General features: G+C 43.1%; 1 protein-coding gene and 1 pseudogene across 2 annotated transcripts in view; one reads left to right on the top strand and one right to left on the bottom strand.

Annotated features, from left to right (window-relative positions):
* The first annotated feature begins 8209 nt into the window (after positions 1-8209).
* Positions 8210-21290, top strand: part of LOC308496054 (TBC1 domain family member 22B-like) — a 51003-nt gene continuing 37922 nt past the window's right edge. The window contains exon 1 of the mRNA XM_081044657.1: positions 8210-8416. Within this exon, the coding sequence (XP_080900783.1) occupies positions 8361-8416 (56 nt within the window). The 5' untranslated portion in view covers positions 8210-8360. The remainder of the gene's footprint in view (positions 8417-21290) is intronic.
* Positions 19500-21007, bottom strand: LOC308494946 (mitochondrial import receptor subunit TOM40 homolog; annotated as a pseudogene). Its single transcript has one exon. The product of its transcript is annotated as a mitochondrial import receptor subunit TOM40 homolog (transcript).

Below are 21290 nucleotides of genomic sequence, written 5' to 3'. Positions count from 1 at the left end.
TGGAGTGTGTCTTATATTTGATATTCTTTCCAATAAACAAAATCTCCGGGTGGCAGTCAGCAATCTTTAAAGTCTCTGTCTCCTGAGAGCTCACTGTGAAAGGAAGCAGTTACCAACTAGGCATTTTCTTGAAGTGAATCTATTAAACCTTGGCAATAGTGTAAGATGTCTCCTTTCAATAATGTCAGCTCATCAGTTCCTTCATCTAAGTCTAGCTTAAATGCAGTACCATGTTTCCCCGAAAATAAGACCTAGCCGGACAATCAGCTCTAATGCATCTTTTGGAGCAAAAATTAATATAAGGCAATATAATATAATATAATATAATATAATATAATATAATATAGTATAATATAATACCGGTCTTATATTAATTTTTGCTCCAAAGGACGCATTAGAGCTGATTGTCCGGATAGGTTTTATTTTCGGGGAAACATGATATGATGCATGAAGGAATTCAAAAACTAAAAAATGGGGAGCCAGAGAGCAGGGAAGAGCCAAGCAGCCATCATAGGTTTCCCATAGCCCCAACTATTAGGTTGGTGCAAAAGTAATTGCGTTTTTTGCCATTATTTTAACCTTTTAAACCGCAATTACTTTTGCACCAACCTAATACTCGTTTAATTTACAGCCATTGTTTCTTACATCGACATTTACCTGGCATAGTCAGCAGGATTCTGAAGAAGCCCACCCAGGAACACCCTGCGGTCCTGGACCTGATGTTAGGTACAAACAAGGGCCCATTGTGCCACACCAGCTCCCCACTTCACATCAGGTGAACTTGGGTGTTACTTGGAATTCTGGGGCTCCTTGCTTTAAGTAGCAGGCCATGACTTTATTTGAGCTGTTTTTAGAAAATCTTTAAGGTGGAAAAGTATTGAGATAACCCAGGGAAAGGGAAAAGAAAGGGTTACTATTAGGCATGGCCGGAGGAATGAGTCGCGGGAGACCAAGATTGGTCTGTTAGGATTTATTTGGTGTGTTTGAGCTGCGGGAGGTCGGGCTGGAGCAGAGGGGGCTGGAGCAGAGGGAAAAGATCAGAACTTCCCCGAGCAAAGAGGGGTGTGGAGTTTTATAGGAGGGGTAAGCGCAGCTGTTCCCCCTTCAATGCTTCAGGGGGTTTTCATTGACAAAGGGTTTCTGGGCATGACCAAGCCTCCAGCTCTACACCCTGGCCCCAGGTCACTGTCCAGGCCCACCCAGGCCCGCCCAGGCCTGCTGATCACAGGCCCCCAGCAGATAAAGCAAGACAGGATCAAGACAAGATGGCTTTTAAGATAAGGTTTCTGCTCCTGGCGTAAATATGGCCTAACAGTTATTACTTTAATTTCAGTTTTTAAACTGGATTGTTTACTGAGAATCTGAAATAAATCTTTGCTGGTTAAATAAGAAACTGAACGCTCTTTAGCTTTGAAAGAAAAAGGACACTTGCTTCCCCAACTCGAATAGCCAATGAATGTGGAGTGGTGGAGATGGGCGCCAGGTGTCATCCATTATGGTAGCGCAGCCGATCCCAGAGAAGCTGGCGGGAGCCCTGGGAAGAAAGGCGGACACCCTGGGATGGGTTCTCCCTGAGAGAGGGGCCTGAGAAAAGGGCCTGTGCTTTGGAAAGCATCGAGGTTCCAACGGCATCCGGTAAGCTCTCGGTAAGCTCTCGCTGGCTCTTGCTCAGGTATTCTTAGGTGACTAAGAATCTGCGTGGGGTTGCCTGAGGAGAGATTTCCTCTAAGGCATAAAGCAGTCCTATAGGGATATCCAACACATTTGGTTCATCTGGAGATGTGCACTTAAGGTTTTCCCTAGAAATTTGTTCAGACTCTACAGATCTCAAAATTAATATGGGAAATTGTGTTTCCCAGGCCAAATGTTTTCAAGGTCACGTGATCAAAGATTAATCCTTAGTAAATGAAAGCTAGTTTAAGTTTGTTGGTGAAAAACAGACATATTTATTTTGCCTATGGACAAATATAAGTCCATATTAATAGTCGACTTTTATGTCTATGAAAAATGATTCTGGAGGTTATAAAATGTCCAAGCTAAAGAATGCTAATTTCTTACTTCTTAGTTTTCACTAGACATTGAGGTTTGAAGGGTTAAAATCTCAACTATAGATAAGAAAACTTCTAGGATATATTGTATGGGTACATGATAAACAATGGTTGTAAATTAAACAAGTAGTTGGGGCTATGGGAAACCTAAGATGGTTGCTTTGTTTTTCCCTGTTTCCTGGCTCCCCAGATTTTAGCTGTTGCATTCCTTCATGTGTCATAATGCATTTAAGCTGGACTTAGATGAAGGAACTGATGAGCTGACATTATTGAAAGGAGACATCTTACACTATTGCCAAGGTTTAATAGATTCACTTCAAGAAAATGCCTAGTTGGTAACTGCTTCCTTTCACAGTGAGCTCTCAGGAGACAGAGACTTTAAAGATTGCTGACTGCCACCGGGAGATTTTGTTTATTGGAAAGAACATCAAATACAAGACACACTCCAACCTCATTGAAAGGAAACTTACCAGGTGCCTAACCGCTAGTGGACATCTATCTACCCGTGTATGGACATCAGACTCCTCAAGGACAAGAAGCCTCCAACATCAGGGATAGACAACTATCTCAAGATATCCACAAGGCCTATATTCCTATGGATTGACAGTGAACTCAGTATTTTGTTTGACTTTCTTTACCTGTCTGCTGATGATATTAGTCATAGTAATAGTTATATCTATTCTTTGGATTTTTCTATATAGTCCAACTGTTTACGATTACTAAACATTTATAAGATAACTGTTCCTACTCTTTTCATGGCTTATGTAAATGTAATACTAGATGCCAAATACAGAAAACTGAGACAGAAGGCAAAAGTCAGATCACGGTAGTTCACAGGATAGATATGATTCAGAGTGCTTTTTTCACAGTGAGGGCTGTGAGACTTGATAGCTTTCCGTTCATCGGCCCTACCCGTTTTGGGGAAAAATTTGACCTCAACCCAGAACTCATGGTTACAGTATTACCCCATCCCAAGTGGTCAACAAGATGACGTCAATACAGAGAGTTCCTAGAATGAACCTAGAAAGAATTCTAGGAACAGCGCTGTGAGACCACACTATCCGATCATCAATGGTCATCAATGTCTCCTTTGCATTGATTTGTAACCAAAAGGTGGAACTGTGGACGAAAAAGGGATTCTATGGAAAGTAACCTCCAGGGTGACCTGATCATAAATTCCTGACTGGGCAGGTCATATTTTCAATATAAATGGATTAAATGCTCCACTCAGAAAACATAGGAGGACTGAATAGATAAGAAAACAAGACCCTTAACATATGCTGCCTACAAGAGACTCACTTCAGATTGAAAGACACATATAGATGGAAAATAAAGGGATGGAAAAAGATATTTCATGGAAATGAAAAAACAAAAAACAAAAGAAGCTGGGGTAGTAATACTTATACCAGACAAAACAGCCTTTAAAACAAAGGCTATAACAGGAGCCAAAGAAGGACCCAGTAATCCCACTTCTGGGTATTTATCTGAAGAAACCCAAAATGCTACTGTGAGGGGTGGACAAGATGCAGAGGCAGCCTGGGTGTTCGTCAATAGAAGAACGGATAAAGAGGAGGTGGTACCTGTATATAGTGGATATTGCTTGACCATGGAAGGGAATGGGTTCTTGCCATGTGCGGCAGCATGGATGGACCTGGAGGGTATTGTGCTGAGTGGAGTATGTCAGATAGTGAAAGACAGAACCAATATGATTTCAGTTATATGTTGAATCTAAAGAACAAAATAAACAAGCAAAACAGAAACAGACATACAAAGAACATTTTGATGGTTGCCAGGTGGGAGGGGGGTTGGGGTGAGGGGAGAAAAAGGGGAAGTGATTAAGAAGTACAAATGGTTGTTACAAAGTAGTCACAGGGATGTAAGGTATAGCATAAGGATTATAGTCAATAATATTTAGTAATTATGTATGGTATAAGATGGATCCTAGATTTATCAGGGTGATAGATGGGATGGGGTTGGGGGCAGGGTGAAAAAGGTGAAGGGGTTAAGAAGTACAAATTGGTAGTCACAAAATAATCATAAGGCTGTAAAGTAAAGCATAGGGAATACAGTTAATAATATGGTAAAAACTATTCATAGTGCCAGGTGGGTACTAGACTCATCAAGGGGACCACTTATTAAATTATATAAATGTCTAACCATATGCTGTACACCTGAAATTAATATAAAATAATACTGAATGTCAACTGTAACTGAACAATTAAAAAGGGGAATAAGGTGAAGGGCAATAAGTGGTCCAAATTTCCAGGTATAAAACAAATAATTCTTGGGGATGTAATGGATAGCATAGGAAATACAGTCAATAATATTGTGATAGCGTGGTACGGTGTCAGATGGTTGCTGGACTTATCATTGTGATCATTCCTTTAGGTACATAAATGTTGAATAACTATTGTATACACCTGGACCTAATATAATATTGTATCTAACTATTTTTTAATAAAAATCTTTACAAAAATTTTGCAGAACAATGCCTATCCATGTTACATGTAACACACTCTGATCTCTTCTATTCCTGTCTATTCTATTTCATTAAAGGTACCTACCATGAAATCTATTTCAATTCTTCAATAGTTGACGAATTGTATTTTGAAAAAAGCTGCATTAGAGAAAATTTTGTACATGATAACTTGTAAAAGAGTGTTAACTGGGCACTGTTTGAAATAAAAATAACTAGACATGACAATTTTTGAGGAATAGTTACATGGTGGAACACTACATCATCATTAAAATGGATAAATCTAGAGTGCTATGTAGCAACAGAATGCTGGATGAAAAAAACACCAGTTGCTGAAGCATATGTATAGTGTGATACTGTTTATAAAGTTTCAAAACATGAAAAACATATTGTTTATGGATATGCACATATGTAGTAAAAGTCTACAACATACATAAAAATGCTGAACACGTAACCCAGGATTATGGCTTTCACTGGAGAGAGGGAGGGGAAGAAGAAAAAGGAGGGGCAAAAGGGGACTGTGTCATAAGGTTTTCTTGTTTCTTAACCTTGTTCTTATATGTTATTTATTCTTTATTCTTTAGGGGTTATCAAACTACTATCCATGAACCAAATCTGTTTTTGGATGGCCTGGGGGCTAAGAATGGGTTTTACATTTTTCTATTTACATTTTTCTATTGTTGAAAGAAAATTCAAAGACTAATAACATGTCATGACATGTGAAAATTATATAAAATTCAGATTTTCATGTCTACCAATACAGTTTTGTTGGAACACAGCCACACTAGTTTATTTTCATATTGTCTATGGTAGGTTTCATGGGACAACAGCAGAGTTGAGTAGTTGTAACAGACATTGTATGGCTTGCCAAGTCAAAAATATTCACAATCTTTCCCTTTATAGAAAAAGTTTGCCAGCCCCTGGTTTATTGTGTGACATATATTTCATAATAATTTAAAAAATGGTAGCATTGAAGAAAAATTCCAGAAATAAAAAGATGTATAATTCTACCACTTAAAAAATGTTCTTACCTTTCCTGTTTTCTTGTAGTCTTTGATAAAACCCATATATTTTTATTGAAATCAGGCAAAGACATTGTGCATTCTGCTCCCCCACCCTTGTACATCCCTTGTTCATAAGCTTTTTTGTTGTGCTATGTAGCATTCAAGTTTGCACATTTTAATGGCATGGCGTGGTTTAGGTTTACAAACCATACAGCATAATTTGTGTAATTCCCTCCTTATGTTTACACCTTTATGTTCTTTTCATTTCCCCCCTATTTATTATTGGTTACAAGGCAGGGGACATCTTTGTACACTTTGTACACTTTGTACACTTGACATCTTTGTACACTTTCCCCACTTGACTTATTTTCTTAAAATACATTCTTAGGAAAGAAATTCTTAATCTTCCCTCCCCCAACTCCAGTCCAGTGCAACACGGGCAGTGAGAGAACGAGAAGGGGCGGCGGAGGGTTAAGAAAGAAACAGAAATCAAGAAAGTTATGAACCAGGGGCCGAGGGTCTCACAGCCTTAAAGGACTGAGAGCCCTGAATCAGGCCACTTTGTGGCTCTCATTGATGTACACACAAGGAAGCAGCATTGTTTCTCCACGGTCTGTGAGTCTCATATATCATACCAGAAAACTGATTCAAGCCAATCACCCTTGTCTGAATCGAAAGTCCCAAGATGTCTTAATAATAGTGGTATGTACCTCTCCAAGAACAAAACCTTTCTGCTGAAACTCATTCTTAAGAATACATGGAGAACGGATGTTATCACATCACTGAATCACTTCCCAAGCAGGTTGTGGGGATGAATACAGCCACAGAGGCAGAAGCTCTCCTTAGACGGGGGAAAGTGAGGATGTATGCCCACCTCTATCAAACCTGGGAGTTCTCCTGATGGTCCACACATGACTGTGCCTTTTTTAGGTCTTTCCACTCTTGAGGAATCTTACCCGCCATTGGCTAGCCAGCCATCCTTTGGGGCCAGACAAGGATAAGGCACAAAGGTGAAGCAATGTCCCTGAAAGGAGTAGTCTCATAGACTGTTCTTTCTTTATGGGTAGGCACGAGGGGCCAGAGAGGTAGGCTGCTGCGTGACAACACATGGACAAGGGTAAGACAGCTCCTATAAGGAGAGATAATTCAGATGATACCTTTAAGATAATGAACTCTCAATTGCCAGTATCCACTGAAGAAAGGATCTAGAAGTCACTGTAGATTATTTCTTCAAGACATCAGCTTTTGTAAAGTCCAAAATGCCCGCAAAAGTTCTGGCTGTCCAGAAATAAAGACAAAACTCCAGCTTCAACAAAACCTCAGGAAACCCCTCTTGGAGCTCAGTGTGCAGTGCTGGTCACTGCATCCTAAGGAAAAAAAAAAAGAAAAACAGCCAAAGATAAAGGCAGCTAAAATCTTTAAAAGATAAGAGAAGCTTTTTGTTTGATGGTTTAAATGCTCACTATGTGAAACAAAATAAGATGAAAGTCTACAAAAGCACGAAAGGTGCAGAGAAAGTAAAAACAGCTCTTTTTATACAATCCCATGATTGTGAAATTAGGGGGCAAAAGAAGCTTGAAAATGGGGGTAATGTCTATGTAGAAAGAGGCCACTGGAAGGCATATAAAAAATGTCCTTTGGACAGGGAGTCCTTAAGTATTCTCCAATATGTGGAAAGACAAGTGGTAGCAGTAAACAAGCCACCTCAACAGTCCTTTGTTGGAATAGATACTATTCTGACTGGTGCGTGCTTTCTGCCCACGCCCCTCATCACTGGTGTACAACCACAGAAACTCAAAAGGAGCAAAAAACACCGACAAGACTATTCAAAGGATTTAAATGCTAATATTAAATCTCATTCTGGATTTAAAACTAGATTGAAAATAAAGTCAAGGGTGAAAATCTTATAATAGATTAATAAGAGAAATTAAGTCTGTTTGGGGTTATATCCTTAATCTTTGTGATTCATGTCATGGAGATATGTCCTCGCAAGAAACATTACTTGGAGGTCTGAATTGGATGAATACTTTGTCAGCATCTGGGTTCTGGTCAGAAAGTGACAGTTATTGGTTGAAACAGGGATTAGATCATTTGAACTTCACCCACAGCACACGTCCTTCAATAGTGTTTAATGAACAGAGGAGAGGAAGATTCCTATGAACCAACCGTTACTCACGTGTTAAACAGTTAGGAACCATAGGCTATCGGATCCGTATTGATCTTCCTTCACAGATTAAAAAAATAAGAAAAGAAAAGAAAAAAAACTGGGGTCAAAACGGAAAGGGAAACGGAGGGTAATAACCAGTGTCATTGAGCTGGGTGGGAGATTTTAAAACGGGCTGCAAACAACACATGCGCCCTTATTTTTAGGTCAAGATTTGTGCATATAAATAAATACATATGCTGTCTCTTCCCAAAAATATTAGACTCAAGAACCTCATTCCCCTCAAAGAAAACTGTACCCTTTCCTCTTCCCATGGGTCCTTTACCTGCTCTTCCCCTCTCCAGGTTGAGGAACTTTCAGCCCCGCCTCCCTGCCGGTCCGAGCTCCGCCTTCCCGGACCACCTGTGTGCCCAGCCCCTGACGTCACCATTCGGCTTCAGCGGCTTGCAGGATTCCGGCTCCTGATTGGTTCGTCCGACTACGGCCGGGCAGTCCACCAATGGCAGCGGCGCTGGGTGCCCATATCCAAGATGGCGGTCCCAGCAGATAGGGGCGGGTGACCGGCCCCGGGGGAAACGGCCTGGGCTGGCCCTCCGGTTGTGGGGTCCTGGGGGCATCTCGCCGAGTACCCCCTGGCCCGCCTACAAGGCCTTCCCCGGGCCAGAGCAATGGCTGCGGAGAACAGCAAGCAGTTTTGGAAGAGGAGCGCCAAGCTGCCGGGGAGGTGAGCCCAGGAGCTGAGAGGAAGAGGGGATCGGACCAAACCCTTCCAGATCCGAAGCATGAATCTCGCGGGCCTGGAGCCCCGCAGACCCCGGCAGGCTGGTTTGGGCCACGTGGGCTGGGGGAGCTGGGGCTGCCTGGTGGCGGCAGGGCAGCTGTCAGGCTGAGGCGCAGGCGGCAGGGTTTGGGGGTGGCTGGTGGTGGGAGCAGCCGGGGTCTGGGGGTGGAGGGCTCTGGGGGGGCTGCCCTCAGCCGGGCGGTGGCCGGAGTGCGGGCGTAAGAGACCCTGGAGTGGGATGAGTAGCCTGTGTCCGTCCTGGGTTAGGAGGGCCAGCCCTGGAACTGCTTCTCACTTTAAACAGAACCCTCTCTTGGGGGGTCTCCCCCACGCACAGGTGGTTGTTTGGACAAGGATGGCCCCTTCCCCTGCTCCCCCAGCTCGGCACGTAGGAACCTTTTCCTGGATTCCAACAAGGTTCTGCTGGGAGCTTGGGACCGTCTGCAGGGGGACAGGAGAAATGAGGAAAAGTCTCAGGGCCGACCTTACTTTATCTTAAGTTGGCCTTTTCCCATTAGGGATTATTACGGGGTGACCCAAGAATGAGGTTATTTCTTTAGCCTTTTGTAAGGATTTATTCAACCCCAAGTGGCCCCTTACCCTCCTGCGTTGTATTGTTCTTTTTGTGCAAATGCACTTAATTTTTTCATTCTTCAGTTGATTGGATGGAGAGCAGACCTTCTAAACGACTTTTTTTTTTTTTCCTTTTTGGTGTATGTTGAGACCCTTAGCAATTGTACACCCATCCATCTGCTGTTGGTTTACAGTATTAATTTGTTTGAAACTGTAACAAATTCTCAGGGCAGAGTTCTGAGAAGTATAAGGAGGAGTGTATGTTTCAGTCCTTTAAGATTTCTGACAGCCATAGTGTACTTGGTGATGAAATTCATGTGGGTTGCCCCATGTGCTACCTTTCCTCATTGATTCAGGTCTTTTCTTTCTGGGATAAACCTTTGAACTTGTGACCTTTTTTTTTAATAGCAAGAGAGAAATGAGGATCCATGGTGGCTATATAGCAGACTTATTTTATTTAGGATCCTATTAGACATATGGAGAATGGTGGGAATCAGCTTCTAGTGACACAGTATTAAAACAATGCAAGGGAATGCAGAGATAGCTTCAGATGAAAGTGCTGTGGAATTACAGTGTTAATGTCAGTACTAAAGACTTCTGTGTTTTTAGATAAGCACCACTTCCTGCCAACTGATTCCTTTTCCTTCCTGGTCTAGTGAGCTCTCCAGTCTCACTGTTGTTCTCTGGGGTTTTCCATAATGATATCATTAAATTTTGACATCCTAAGGTTATGATCAGAATCAATGGGAGAACTGTTAAATCAGGAAGCAGTAATTGAGATGTGGGACATGGCATGGTCTTTAGTGCCTACTGAGTGCTAGTTGTTATTAACAGTCTTTTGTTTTTTGTGTTTCCTATTTTGGACTATAGGAACAGTCACCTTTTCTCAAGGCACTACTTTTGCAAGATAGGAAGAGGAATCTTTTTAGTTTTCTCAAGTTTTTGGCTTCCTTTTTCATTTTGAAGAGGAATATAGAGGGATAGAGGAGAGATCATTTCAGTTCAGAAAGACTTGGGTTATTATTTAGACACTTTTACCTGTGTGATTAAGGACAAATGGTTTGCTCAATTTCTCTAGGCCTCAATTTCCTGATCTATGAAATGAGGTTAAAAATACTTTCCTCAGGGTTACTGTGAGGACTTAATTTAACATCCTATTTGTAAACAACCAGGGACAATGTTTATTTAGTACATTATGGTTGCTCAATATATACTAGTAATTAGTACTTCTATTATTCTTAGAGCAAATAAATAAACCTTTACTCAGATCCTTACCCTGGTGCTAGGTATTTATGTTCATTGTTTATCTTGAGACATCAAAGTGTTGCCATGATTGATAGTAGTGTTTATACCTTGCTTGTTGAGGGGAAATATTGTTTAGTTACGTGCTTTTAGCAGGGAAGCCTCCACGGTCCCCTGGTTATGGGGACACTACTTTTAGATAGTAAGAGCTTTGATTTAAGGAAAACGTTAGGGCATTTTCTCAAGAATAGAATTTTTGCATTTTTACTCTTTCCGTTTTAGTGAAGAAACACTTTCTCCTGGTGGGGAAATGACATAGACAACTGTGTTTAGGCCCATTGCAACCTAAAAGTGACACTAGTTTACTTTTCTTTGCAAACTGAAAGGTAAAAACTCAAAGCTCTGGCAGGTTACTTTCAGTTTCTTTGATCGTGATCAACTTTAATGACAAACAAATAGGAATTTTATTTAGTAAAATAGCCTAAGTTCACAATGAATTAAACGTGTTCTTTTTTAAAACAACAGCTTTATTGAAATATAATTCACATACCATAAAAATTCCTCCACTATTCAGTGGTGTTTAGTATATTCATCTAGAGTATGATGGTTTTGTACAACCATCACCGCTAATTTCAGTACTAATTTTTATCACCCCAAAAAGAAACCTCATATCCGTTAGTGGTCACCTCCACCCCTCCCCGCCCTCCTCAGCCCCTGGCTACCACTAATCTTCTTGTTTCTATAGATTTACCTATTCTGGACATTTCTTATGAATGGAATATTGTGATGTGAGGCCTTTTCTGGATTCTTTGATTAAGCATGATATTTTCAAGGCTCATTCGTATCAGTATTTTATTCCTTATTATGGCTAAATAATATTATGTGGCTGTACCTCATTTTGTTTATCCATTTATTAGATGATGGACATTTGCGTTGTTTCCACTTTTGGCTATTATGAATAATGCTGTGAAATCCATGTGGATGTATGTTTTCCATTCTTTTGAGTATATGTAGGAGTAGAATGGCTGGGTCATATGGTTACTTGGTGGAATTAAACATCTTTTTAAGTTCTCTCAGTCATCTGCGTACATAAGAGCCCTATGTACTTAATACCTCACATGGTACTTGTACGAATGCCTAGGAAGATAGGAGGCAATATGTACCACTTGGTTAAGAATCAGGCTTCGGAAACTTGCAGCTAATAGGTAAGTCAGTCCTGGAGATCTAACGCACAGTGTAGGGATTATAGCCAACAGCACTACATTATAAACTTCAAAGTTGCTGGGAGACTACATCTTAATTGTTCTCACCAGAAAAAAGAAATTATAATGTGACATGAGGGAGTTGTTAGCTACCCTTTGGTGGTAATAAATTGCAATACATAAATGTATCAAGCCCACACATTGTACACCTTAAACTTTCACAATGTTTGTCAGTTATATCTCAAATAATAATTTAAAAAAAGGTGAAGGCGTTGGAACCTGACTGCCTAGGTTCAAATCCGAACTCTGCCAGTTCATAGCTGTGTGACCTTGGGCAAGTTACTTAACCTCTCTGTGCCTCAGTCTCCTCATCTGTAAAATGGGGACAGAGTGATTATCCCATGAAGCTGTTATGTGGGTTAAATGAGGTAATGCATAGTAAGTACAGAACAGGTACTCAATAATATAGCTGTTATGAAAATGATAGTTGTAGTTCAGGTGTTCTTTAGCAGTGAGGAGTATGATTTTGAACAATCTCAAACTTCAGTGAGGGCTCATTAAAACATAATTACCAGACCCCACCTCCAGAGTTTCTGATTCAGTAGGTCTAAGGGGGACCTGAGAAGTTGAGCTCTAAGAGGTTCCCAAGTGACACTGCAGCTGCTAATCTCAGGGCTGCACGTTGAGAACCACTAAGAGCCCGAATTAGACTGAAAGAAACCTGTTCCGGTGCTGGGGGCTTTTGCCACATGGAGCTTGAACAATTAATGCATCTCACACTCAACGTGTCAAAACAGAACTCTTGGATTCCACGTCTGCCCGCTCCTGCAAAACTGCTCTTCCCGTCTCACTTAATCGTCCCACCATTCACCAAGTTCCTCAGACCCCAAATCCTAAGGTCTTTGACTCTTCTCTTTCCTTCCTGCCACATCCAATTCATCAGCAAGTCCTGTTGGCTCGTCAAATAAATCCCAAATCTGAGCTGCTCTCACCATTTCTTTTTTCTCCCCCCTTTTTCTGCCTCCTCCCCGTCCCCAACTCTGGTTCAAGCCATTATTTCTAGTGTTTCTCAGTCTAGTTGTGTAGGACACAGCCCCTGGCCCATGCTGGTATATGAGCCTTTGCTCCCCCCCAGGCTGAGGCAGTCAGTCACCGGTCGTTTGTCAGCCGCTCACAGCAGCTCACAGCAGCTCTCGCCAGCCGCTCACGCTGGGCACCGGCTGCTCCTGGCAGCGCCCAGTAGCCCACGCTGACCTCAGGTTGCTCACTGCAGCCCAGCTCCAGGGAGAGCTGTTGTTCACAATCTCAGCTATAGAGGGCGCAGCTCATGGGCCCATATGGGACCCGACTGGCGACCTCAGTGTTAGGAGCACAGCGCTCTAACCGCCTGAACCACCAGGCTGTCACCATTTCTAACCTTACTACTGTGGATCAAACTGCCCTCTCTTGCCTGGACTACTGCTGTAGGCTCCTAATTGGTTTTCCTGCTTCTCTTCTTGCCCATCTTACAGACCTCCTATTTGTAGTTAGAATAAAATCCAAACTCTCTTGAGTCTTTCAGGCCCTTCATGGTTGGAAAGATAGGCCAAGTTATGGACTTTTATCTTTATCTCAAGAGCAGTGGAACGCCATCAGAAGGTTGATGGGGCTGTGACACGATTGGATTTGTGTTTATAAAAATATCTTCCTGGCTGCCCTGAGGAAAATGGCTTGGACCAGTGTTTTCAACAGTTAGGGGTGGGACACATGGTTGGTGTTTTAGGTGAGTTAAGGCTGGGTTGTACCGGACTATAGGATGTACGTATCCCTGGCCCCTGCCCACTGAATGTCAGGAAGGCCCACCAGTTATGGGGACACGCACCCCGTCCCCCACATACACTTACACGTTTCCAAACACTCCAGCTCCCCCCACCCCACCCCTGACTCTCACCCACTCCCTCACCCCTGCTGGGAATCAGAGTGAGTCTAGTTAGGGGGCGACTGCAGTCAGTGGGGAGAGGACACGATGGCTTGGATTAAGGCGATGACAGTGGTCCGTAGAGGTCAAGTTTGAGAGTATCTGCAGGACTTTACCGTCATGGGATTTGGGGAGTGAGGGAGAGGAGGCGCCGAGGAGGTGTGACTCCCAGGTTTCTGGCTGAGGTGCTCAGGGGAGGTTGTGGTGTGATGGCCTCAGAGACCAAGCCCGATTTTAGGGCAAAGGACTTAAATACTCCATGATCAATCTCCTTATCTATGAAATGAGAGGTTTGGATTAAGGCTCTTACCAGTTCTAAAGCTGAGTGTTACGTTTAAACTTACCAACTCCAGCTCCTGTCATTGGCTATTTCTCTTGCTCTGTCACTCACACCAGGCAGGCTTCATAGGTAAAAGCAGAAGACGGGGTGGGGGGGGGTGGGAGGTGGGCTTTTCTGTCTTGTGCTTTTGAAAGTCCTGCCTTGCTGGCCCTGCTGACCATCTGAGCGTCATGAAATTGTAGGATGTTAGACTGGGCGCTAAGACCCCTGCACTGGGGAAGCTGAGGGCACAGGGGAGGTGACTGGCCACAAATCACACTGCAGATTCCTTGACTCCTGGTCCATCCGGGCTCTCTCTGCTGCTGCTTCCCCTTCCCTCAGTCTGTGCTGAGGTTAAGACGCCCTCTGCCAAAGCACCTCATCCATTCCAGGGGTATGCTCACTTCCGGTGAAAAGATGTGGATGAGACGTGAAATAGGAGAGACACGTGTGAGCCAAGGCCTGGCTCGTTTCCCACGTTCTTATTTCCAGTCTTTCTGGAAGCACTTCTTCCTCTTTTTAAGCAAAAGTCTTTGTTAAATTTGAGGAACTCTGTGTAGCATTCAGTGAAGTTGAGAAAAGTGTCTAAACACTTGACTCACTTAGGAGCCTTCTGTCACTTTGGTCATTTTTCATAACATTAATGAATCTGAGAGTAGACTCGGTGTAAGGGTCCCAGCTTATCTGGGCGGTACATTACAACCTGTTCTTACTTGGAAATGTGTGACGGATAAAGTAAGTGACTAGAAGATACTAAATGATCACCAGAACCCCGTACACCCCAGTTCTGGAAGACCTCCATCCCGTGAGTGTGTGAGCCTGCATCAGTTGTCAGCACGTTTGGTTTTCAATCAGGTCACTCTGTTCCCGTATTTGCTTTAGCTCCTCTGTCAGCACCAAGCAAACACCTGTTGGTTTTCCCTACCAAGGTGTTTGCACTGTTCCAACTACATAAACCAGCTGTGCCCGTACGTTCTGTGGTGTCAGTTTTATTAAAGAGAAATGACGGAGGTTGTTTTTGCTCCTTTTTGTCTCCGTTGCAGCCCATCCTGTGGCATTTTCTGTGTGTCTGCAGTGTGATTTCTCTGTGATGCAGCGTGTTTGCCTCTGGTTTTACGTCTCTCTGAACAATAGTCCGCTTAAAACAGAGGCCTGAGTTCTGTGCAGTTCCAATCATCACTCAGTAAGTATTGTTTAGGTGCCTGTTGGTGTGCGTCGTGCTCTGCCAGGCGGTGAGGGGACTACAGAAAAAGACGTGCCCCAGCCCTGCTCTTTAGAAGCTGAAAATCCACTAGGCAGGTGGCTTCCTGGTGAGGATGCTGTGTGTTATTGACCTTCAGAAAAACGTAAAAGTGGAGCTGGGTGAAAACACATTGTTGAGTGAGAAAAGCAAGATACAGAACGGTATGTCCAGTGTGCAATCTTTTATGTAAAGTTTTAAAACATAAGAAATTATTGTATGTTGTTTATGGACACATGCGTACAAGTAAAAGTATGAAAACAGATGGGAGGATTTCATACCCAATTCAGGATAGTGGTTGTCTCTTGGGGAGAAAGGAAAACAGGATCCCAGGACGCATTGGGACTTCAGTCATCTCTCTAATGCTTTATTTTCTTAAGAAAAGAAATGTGGCAAATGTTACCATTTGTTAGATCAGAGTGATGCATTCATGGATATGTGTTATATTTTTCTCTGTCCTTTTTTTTTGTATTTGAAAATGTGAATTAAATGGTTTCTATACTTTTTTGGAGCTAATATTTTTAAAATTTGTGTTGGAGACATCAATTAGCCAGCCATGAAAGTAATATTTAAAGTAGCATTTATAATTTAGAGTCAGAATAAGTCATATGTACAGTGTGATGCCATTTATATAAAGTTTTAAAAACATACAAAACAATACTATACAAATTGTTTAGGGAAATATACCTAGGAAATAAAAACGTAAAAACAAAAATGAGGGTAAAAAATGCCAGATTCAATAAAATGGCTTTCTAGGAAGGGAGGGAGGGTTTTCCTCTCCATAATGCCTTATTTCTTATGTAGGTGATGAACATAAAAAGCCTTATATTATGATCTAAATATAGTTTAATTTTTTTTAATAGTCTATATTTAAAAGCAACATAAGCCCTGATTTATGTATGTTAGGGAATCAGAGAGGGCATGAGTTAGTGGGCGCTGGGTGTGGGGTCAGAGAAAGTCTCATGGGGGGGGACTCGGGGTGTGGAATTTGAAGGGAATGTTTCAGGATGGACACGATTTTGAACAGTGGGTAGTGGGAAGAGCCTGATTTAGTCAGTGAGGTGTTTGGAAGGTGGAGTGGAGACCAGCCTGCTGGAGCGTTGAGTTTGGCTCTGGGGGTAGAGATGGCACAGGCTGATGGGTCAGTTATAAGTGCCAGGACATTGAGCACGTCAGTCCCAGGCTCTTAGTTTATCGTTGTTTAGTCTCTGAGCATCTCGGTTTCTCATCCTTTTCTAGGTTCTTGCCTGTCCTTTCTGAGATTCAATAAACTGATTAATTATATGAAATGTTCCAGGAACAGAAACAGCATAGTTTGGTTCAAGAATATGTTAACAAATTCTGTTTGGGCTCTGATACCTTTGCTGATAAAATCTGTGACTTGGCCTTTCTGGCTGTGTCAGCACTTTGGGCTGACATTTTTAAAAGAAACCGTCTACCATGATTTTAAATTCTCTTTCCTGGATAGTAATTGACGGCCTTTGGCGCTTAGGCTTGCACAGTTAGGATAGCTTTTTGTCTGCTTGGATTACTGGCCAGTGCTGATCTTTCTTCTAAGGAGAGAATCTAAGGATCCCTTTTATTTTTCTACCCCGTCACCTTACCTAACTGGCCTGTTGCGAACTTCCTGCAATTTAGCCTCTGATCTGTATATTTTACTACAAAGAGGCTTGTGAACTTGCAGACTTCAAGTGTACTCATCTTAGAGTATTTACAAACGTTAAATATACATCAGTCGCCCTTTTGGTGTTTTAGTCTGGGTTTTAATTTATGTCTAAGCCTTTTCCCTGTAAGCCAAACTTACCCATTATTCTTTGAGCCTTCTTATTTTCTTTCTCCTTTCCTTTGCCTAAGAAACTCTGTAAACACATTCAAGTAGCATTGTTTGTATTTCTGTAGTTGTATATATAATTTTTTTTTTTACAAATTACTGAATAATCTTCCAGAGAAACTTAGGGAGTAGAGATTTTCTATCTAGAAAGTCAGGGATCGTATCCATAACTAAAGATCTGTACACGGGAACATTCCCTCTGGAATCTTATTAATAGTAGAAGTCAGTGTGAAAAATGATGGAATTAGCTACATTTTATTTAAAAGCAACTTTAGGGTCACATCTTTATGTCAAATAAGTACATGGTAAAGTTGTTCTATTTTCTAAATGTTGGGTAAGGAATAAGTTGCAAAAATGAGAGGGAAAAAGAAAACAGCCATTTCTTGGGCGCTGAGTGTGTGCTGGGTGGCATTCTAGCGTTGGCAGTTCTGCCTCACTGCCTGCTGGTATTGTCATGCACCAGGAATTGTGTGAAAGGGGCTTTTTACGCACTGTCCCATTGAATCCTCCCAACCTTCTTAAGATTGCTTAATTCATGTCTTGCAAAGGTGATACATGTGCATGTTGCTAATTGAGAAAGGTACGAAAAGGTTTGCTATGAAAACTAAGTCTCTGCCACCGGGTCCTTGAGTCCTCCGGTTCCTCTTCCAAACCACTGCTCCTGGTGTCCTGTGTATTCTTTCAGAGGGACTTTATACATAGACCTAATTATATGTGGACATGTGGATATGTTGTAGTTTTTTACAGAAATGGTGGCATATTACACATACAGCTCTACATCTTTTCTCAATGAATGTTTAGTGTTTTTTTTTAATAGATATAGAACTGCCTCATTCTTTTTAATAGATGTACTGTAATTTAACCCGTCCCCTGTTGATAATCTTTGTCTTTTAATAGGTAAGTTCAGCCCATTTATTTTTGTTGGAATGATTCGTATATTTTGTCTTAGTTCTATTTTAAATATTTTCAGTATAAGGACTGACCTTGCTTTGGAAGGTGTATATTCTGATAATTTGGCAGGCTTATCCTCTTATTCTAGTGATTGTGTTTATAATATAACTGTATGCCATATTTCTTCAGAGAATAATCTATTGACTCCCTACCATGAGCAATGATGAAATTAGTAGTTATATTTCCTGTCCTCTCACCTCCTGCTTTTAGTTGATTATTTTATTTTTCTTAGTTTTTTTTTATATCTTAAAACATACTTATGCCTCTATTACTTGAGCTATCAGCCTTAAATGTCTTTTCAGCTTGGCCAGTAAAAGATGAACCCAGTGTACAGACTCATCGTCCACTTTTTCTTCCATCCCATTTTAATATTTGCCAGTTACATTATTTTTACATTTTCTTCTGCAACCATAAAGCCTCAAATTTAAGACGTAGTCTTAAGGTTAAATTAATTAAATGTTCTCCACCAGTCCTTTTGCCATAATTTCTACGTTTATCTCATTGTTAATTGAAGTTTTTCCTCTAGTAGTTTCTTCAGTAAGGAATTAAGGAAACCATATTCTCTGAGTTCTTCTATGTCGAAACATGTTTTTCTGTCACCTTTGTACTTGAACAACAGTTTGGCTTGATATATAATTATTCTTGGGTCACTTTTTGTAGTCACACAACAGCCTAGACAACTGTCCCCCGTGTCTTTCCTTGAGGAAAGAAAAGTCTGTGAGACTGTGCCTTTTTAGGACTTTGCTTATCTCTATATTTTACATCTTATGTCTCTCTGTCTGGTCCCCAAGAGATGGTTTGCAGCCAATGACGAGTAAGATTCCCCACGGGGGGGGGGGGGAGGAGGGAACCCAAGCCAGGCGGAACCGAGTGGGGACCCCCGTGAGCTGCCTTAGAAGATCCATAAAGGAGCCTTGCCTCCCTTTCCCCCCCGCCTGGGAAAAGCCATTGCTAACTCTGGCTTTTCTCTTGCACCTGTTTGTGAGAGAAGTCGTGAGGGCAATAAAGATCAGCTCTCTCCACTTATCTCAACGGAACTGTTGTGAGAGACGTGACCCTGAGACGGTACATGCCGTAATTAAGACATCACGGGACCTTGTGCTTCGGCTTTTGACAAAGGGTGATTGGAATAAACATTTTTCTGCTATGATGTGAGTCTCACAGACCGTGTAAGAAACAATGTTACTTTCTTGTATTTGTATACTTATCAATAGAAACCTCCAGTTGGCTTTATTATGGGCTCCAGTCTTTCAGAACTGTGAGACCCCTGGCCTTCTGACATTTAACTACATTAAGTCTCTCTTTCTTTCTTTCTTAAAACTTAACCCAAAGCCGCCCCTTCTCGTACCCTCACTGCCCGTGTTGCGATGGACGCGACAACTTGTGTGTGTGTGAACTATTACAGAAAAGGACATGAAACAATTGTGTGGTGATGAATAATCACAAAGTGAACAGCCCAGAAAAGAGCACCCACAGGCCAGCTTGTGTCTGTTCTCTATCACCCTCCCTCCTTCCTTCAAGACAAACACGTTCTTTGTTTTAATCTCTCTGCTTTCTTTATGGTGTTGCCACTATGGATGCGTCCTAAACAATACAAATCATTTTTCCAATGTTTGAAGTGTATATAAATAGAATCATACAGTATTTACTCTTTTATCCTGTGGTGGTTTTTTTTTGTTTTTTTTTTTTAACACATGTATATATATTTTTTTTTTCCTGTAAAATGTCCCAGTTCTTCCATAACTTATAAACATGATTTATACCGAGGGATGGATGGGAAAGTGGGTGGGGGCAGACTGGGGATGGGAAAGCTCCTCTTCTTGCTGCCCCCTTGGGGCCCGGGATGGGGCCCAGGGCCCTTTAGGGAGCGGGGATCCCCAACACCTCCCTGAGGTTGTCTGGCTGCCTCTGCCCCTGGTGCTCAGAATCCGGCGTGCCCCTCATTCCTGGAACCCCTTCCAGGACCCCAGGACCCCTCGTGCTCCGAATCCTGAAGCGCCCATGGTTCCAGAATCCCCCCTCAGCTGCTGGGGTGATGGGTCCCCTCATTTCCGCAGCCCCCGGACCCCCGGGAGGGAGGGAAGAGAGGGGGAGGTGGGATCTGAAGGAGGAAGAGCACGGGAGATGAGGGCCAGGAGGAGCTCAGCCGATGGTGAGGCCAAAGCCACACTGGAACTTGTTCTTTCGGTGATTCAGGAAGGCCCCTAGGGCCAGTGTCAGGGGCAGGGGTGGGAGCTTCTTCTCCAGCGTGGCGCCCACAATCCAGTTGCTATCCACAGAGCCTTTGAAGAGGAGATTGGCCTTGGGCAGGTCCAGCTGGTACCCGAAGGAGACACTTGTGTCCTGCATCCGTGTGCTGGCCTCAAACTCCACGCCCACCTGCAGCTGGTTACTGGCTTTGTGGTAGTATGTTGCGTGCATGCCTGCCTGAGCCAAGGTTACTGTTGCCAACCAGTTGTTTAATGTGTATTTCCCAGCTAGAACATGACAGTGCCCTCCTCCCCGGGCCGCCAGCCGCTGATGGTAGACCAGCTCTCCGCTCAGGGCCAGACATGGCGTGATACTCTGGAGGTAGTGGGCCACGAGGATTCCTGAACCCACAAGGACATCTGGGTTCCCCAGGGTGACAGCTGCTGTGAAGTCAGAACCCCGGTACTCCCCGTCTACCTGCCAGTTCACAAACTTCGACTGCTGGGTCTGGATGGCCATCTTGGACCTGAGGCCAGGGCCTAGCTGGTGAATGACCTGAGCATTGAGGCTGCCACTATTGTTCATATCACCCACCAGCACAGGGAATGCCTCTGTTGGACTCAGTTGTTTTGTCCCCACATACGTGACTCTGAAGTGGTAGTTGGACTCCCCGATTGTGCTGAGGGCTACTGTATGGTTCACCTGGAAGTGGTTACTCAACCCTTTGTTGACTGTGAGCTTGCCACCTTCCATCTGAATAGGAAACAGCTCCTTGCACTTCCAGTGGCACTCCTCCAACGTGCCCGGGTTGGGCAGGCAGCCGCAGGCCCCATCGTCCGCGGTCCCTGCAGCGCTGGCCGACGCAGTCCCGGGGGTCCTTTCGGGACCTCGACCCGCACCAGCCCCAGCGCCCAGGCCGCCTCCCAGAGGTGGCAGCGTGAAGCCCGGAGGAGAGGGCGGAGGCGGTGGCAGTCCCACGAGGGCGGGCGCGGGCGCGGGCCGCGAGCTAGCAGCCAACACGTTCCCCATGGTCGCTGGCGGCAGCGCCTGCTCCCGGCCTGGCCTCGGCTCCCACCCCGTGCGCCACGCACAACCGAATCCACTGCCGCCACCGCCACCACCTATCCTGTGTTTTTTGCTCAACGTGACATTTGTAACATTCATTCACATTGTTACTTGCAGCCCTACTTCACAATTTATGTTGCTGTGTGATAGTCTATTGTATGAACATATTGTATGAACAGTTTATTTCTCTGTTGATAGACTCTTGGGTTACTTCTAGGTTGGGGCTAAAAGAAACCATGATGCTCTG

The sequence above is a fragment of the Rhinolophus hipposideros genome, assembly GCF_964194185.1.
Source record: "Rhinolophus hipposideros genome assembly, chromosome: 3".
Taxonomy (NCBI): Eukaryota; Metazoa; Chordata; class Mammalia; order Chiroptera; family Rhinolophidae; genus Rhinolophus; species Rhinolophus hipposideros.
Note: the sequence above shows the minus strand (reverse complement) of the source record. Positions and strands in the feature narration are given on the sequence as shown.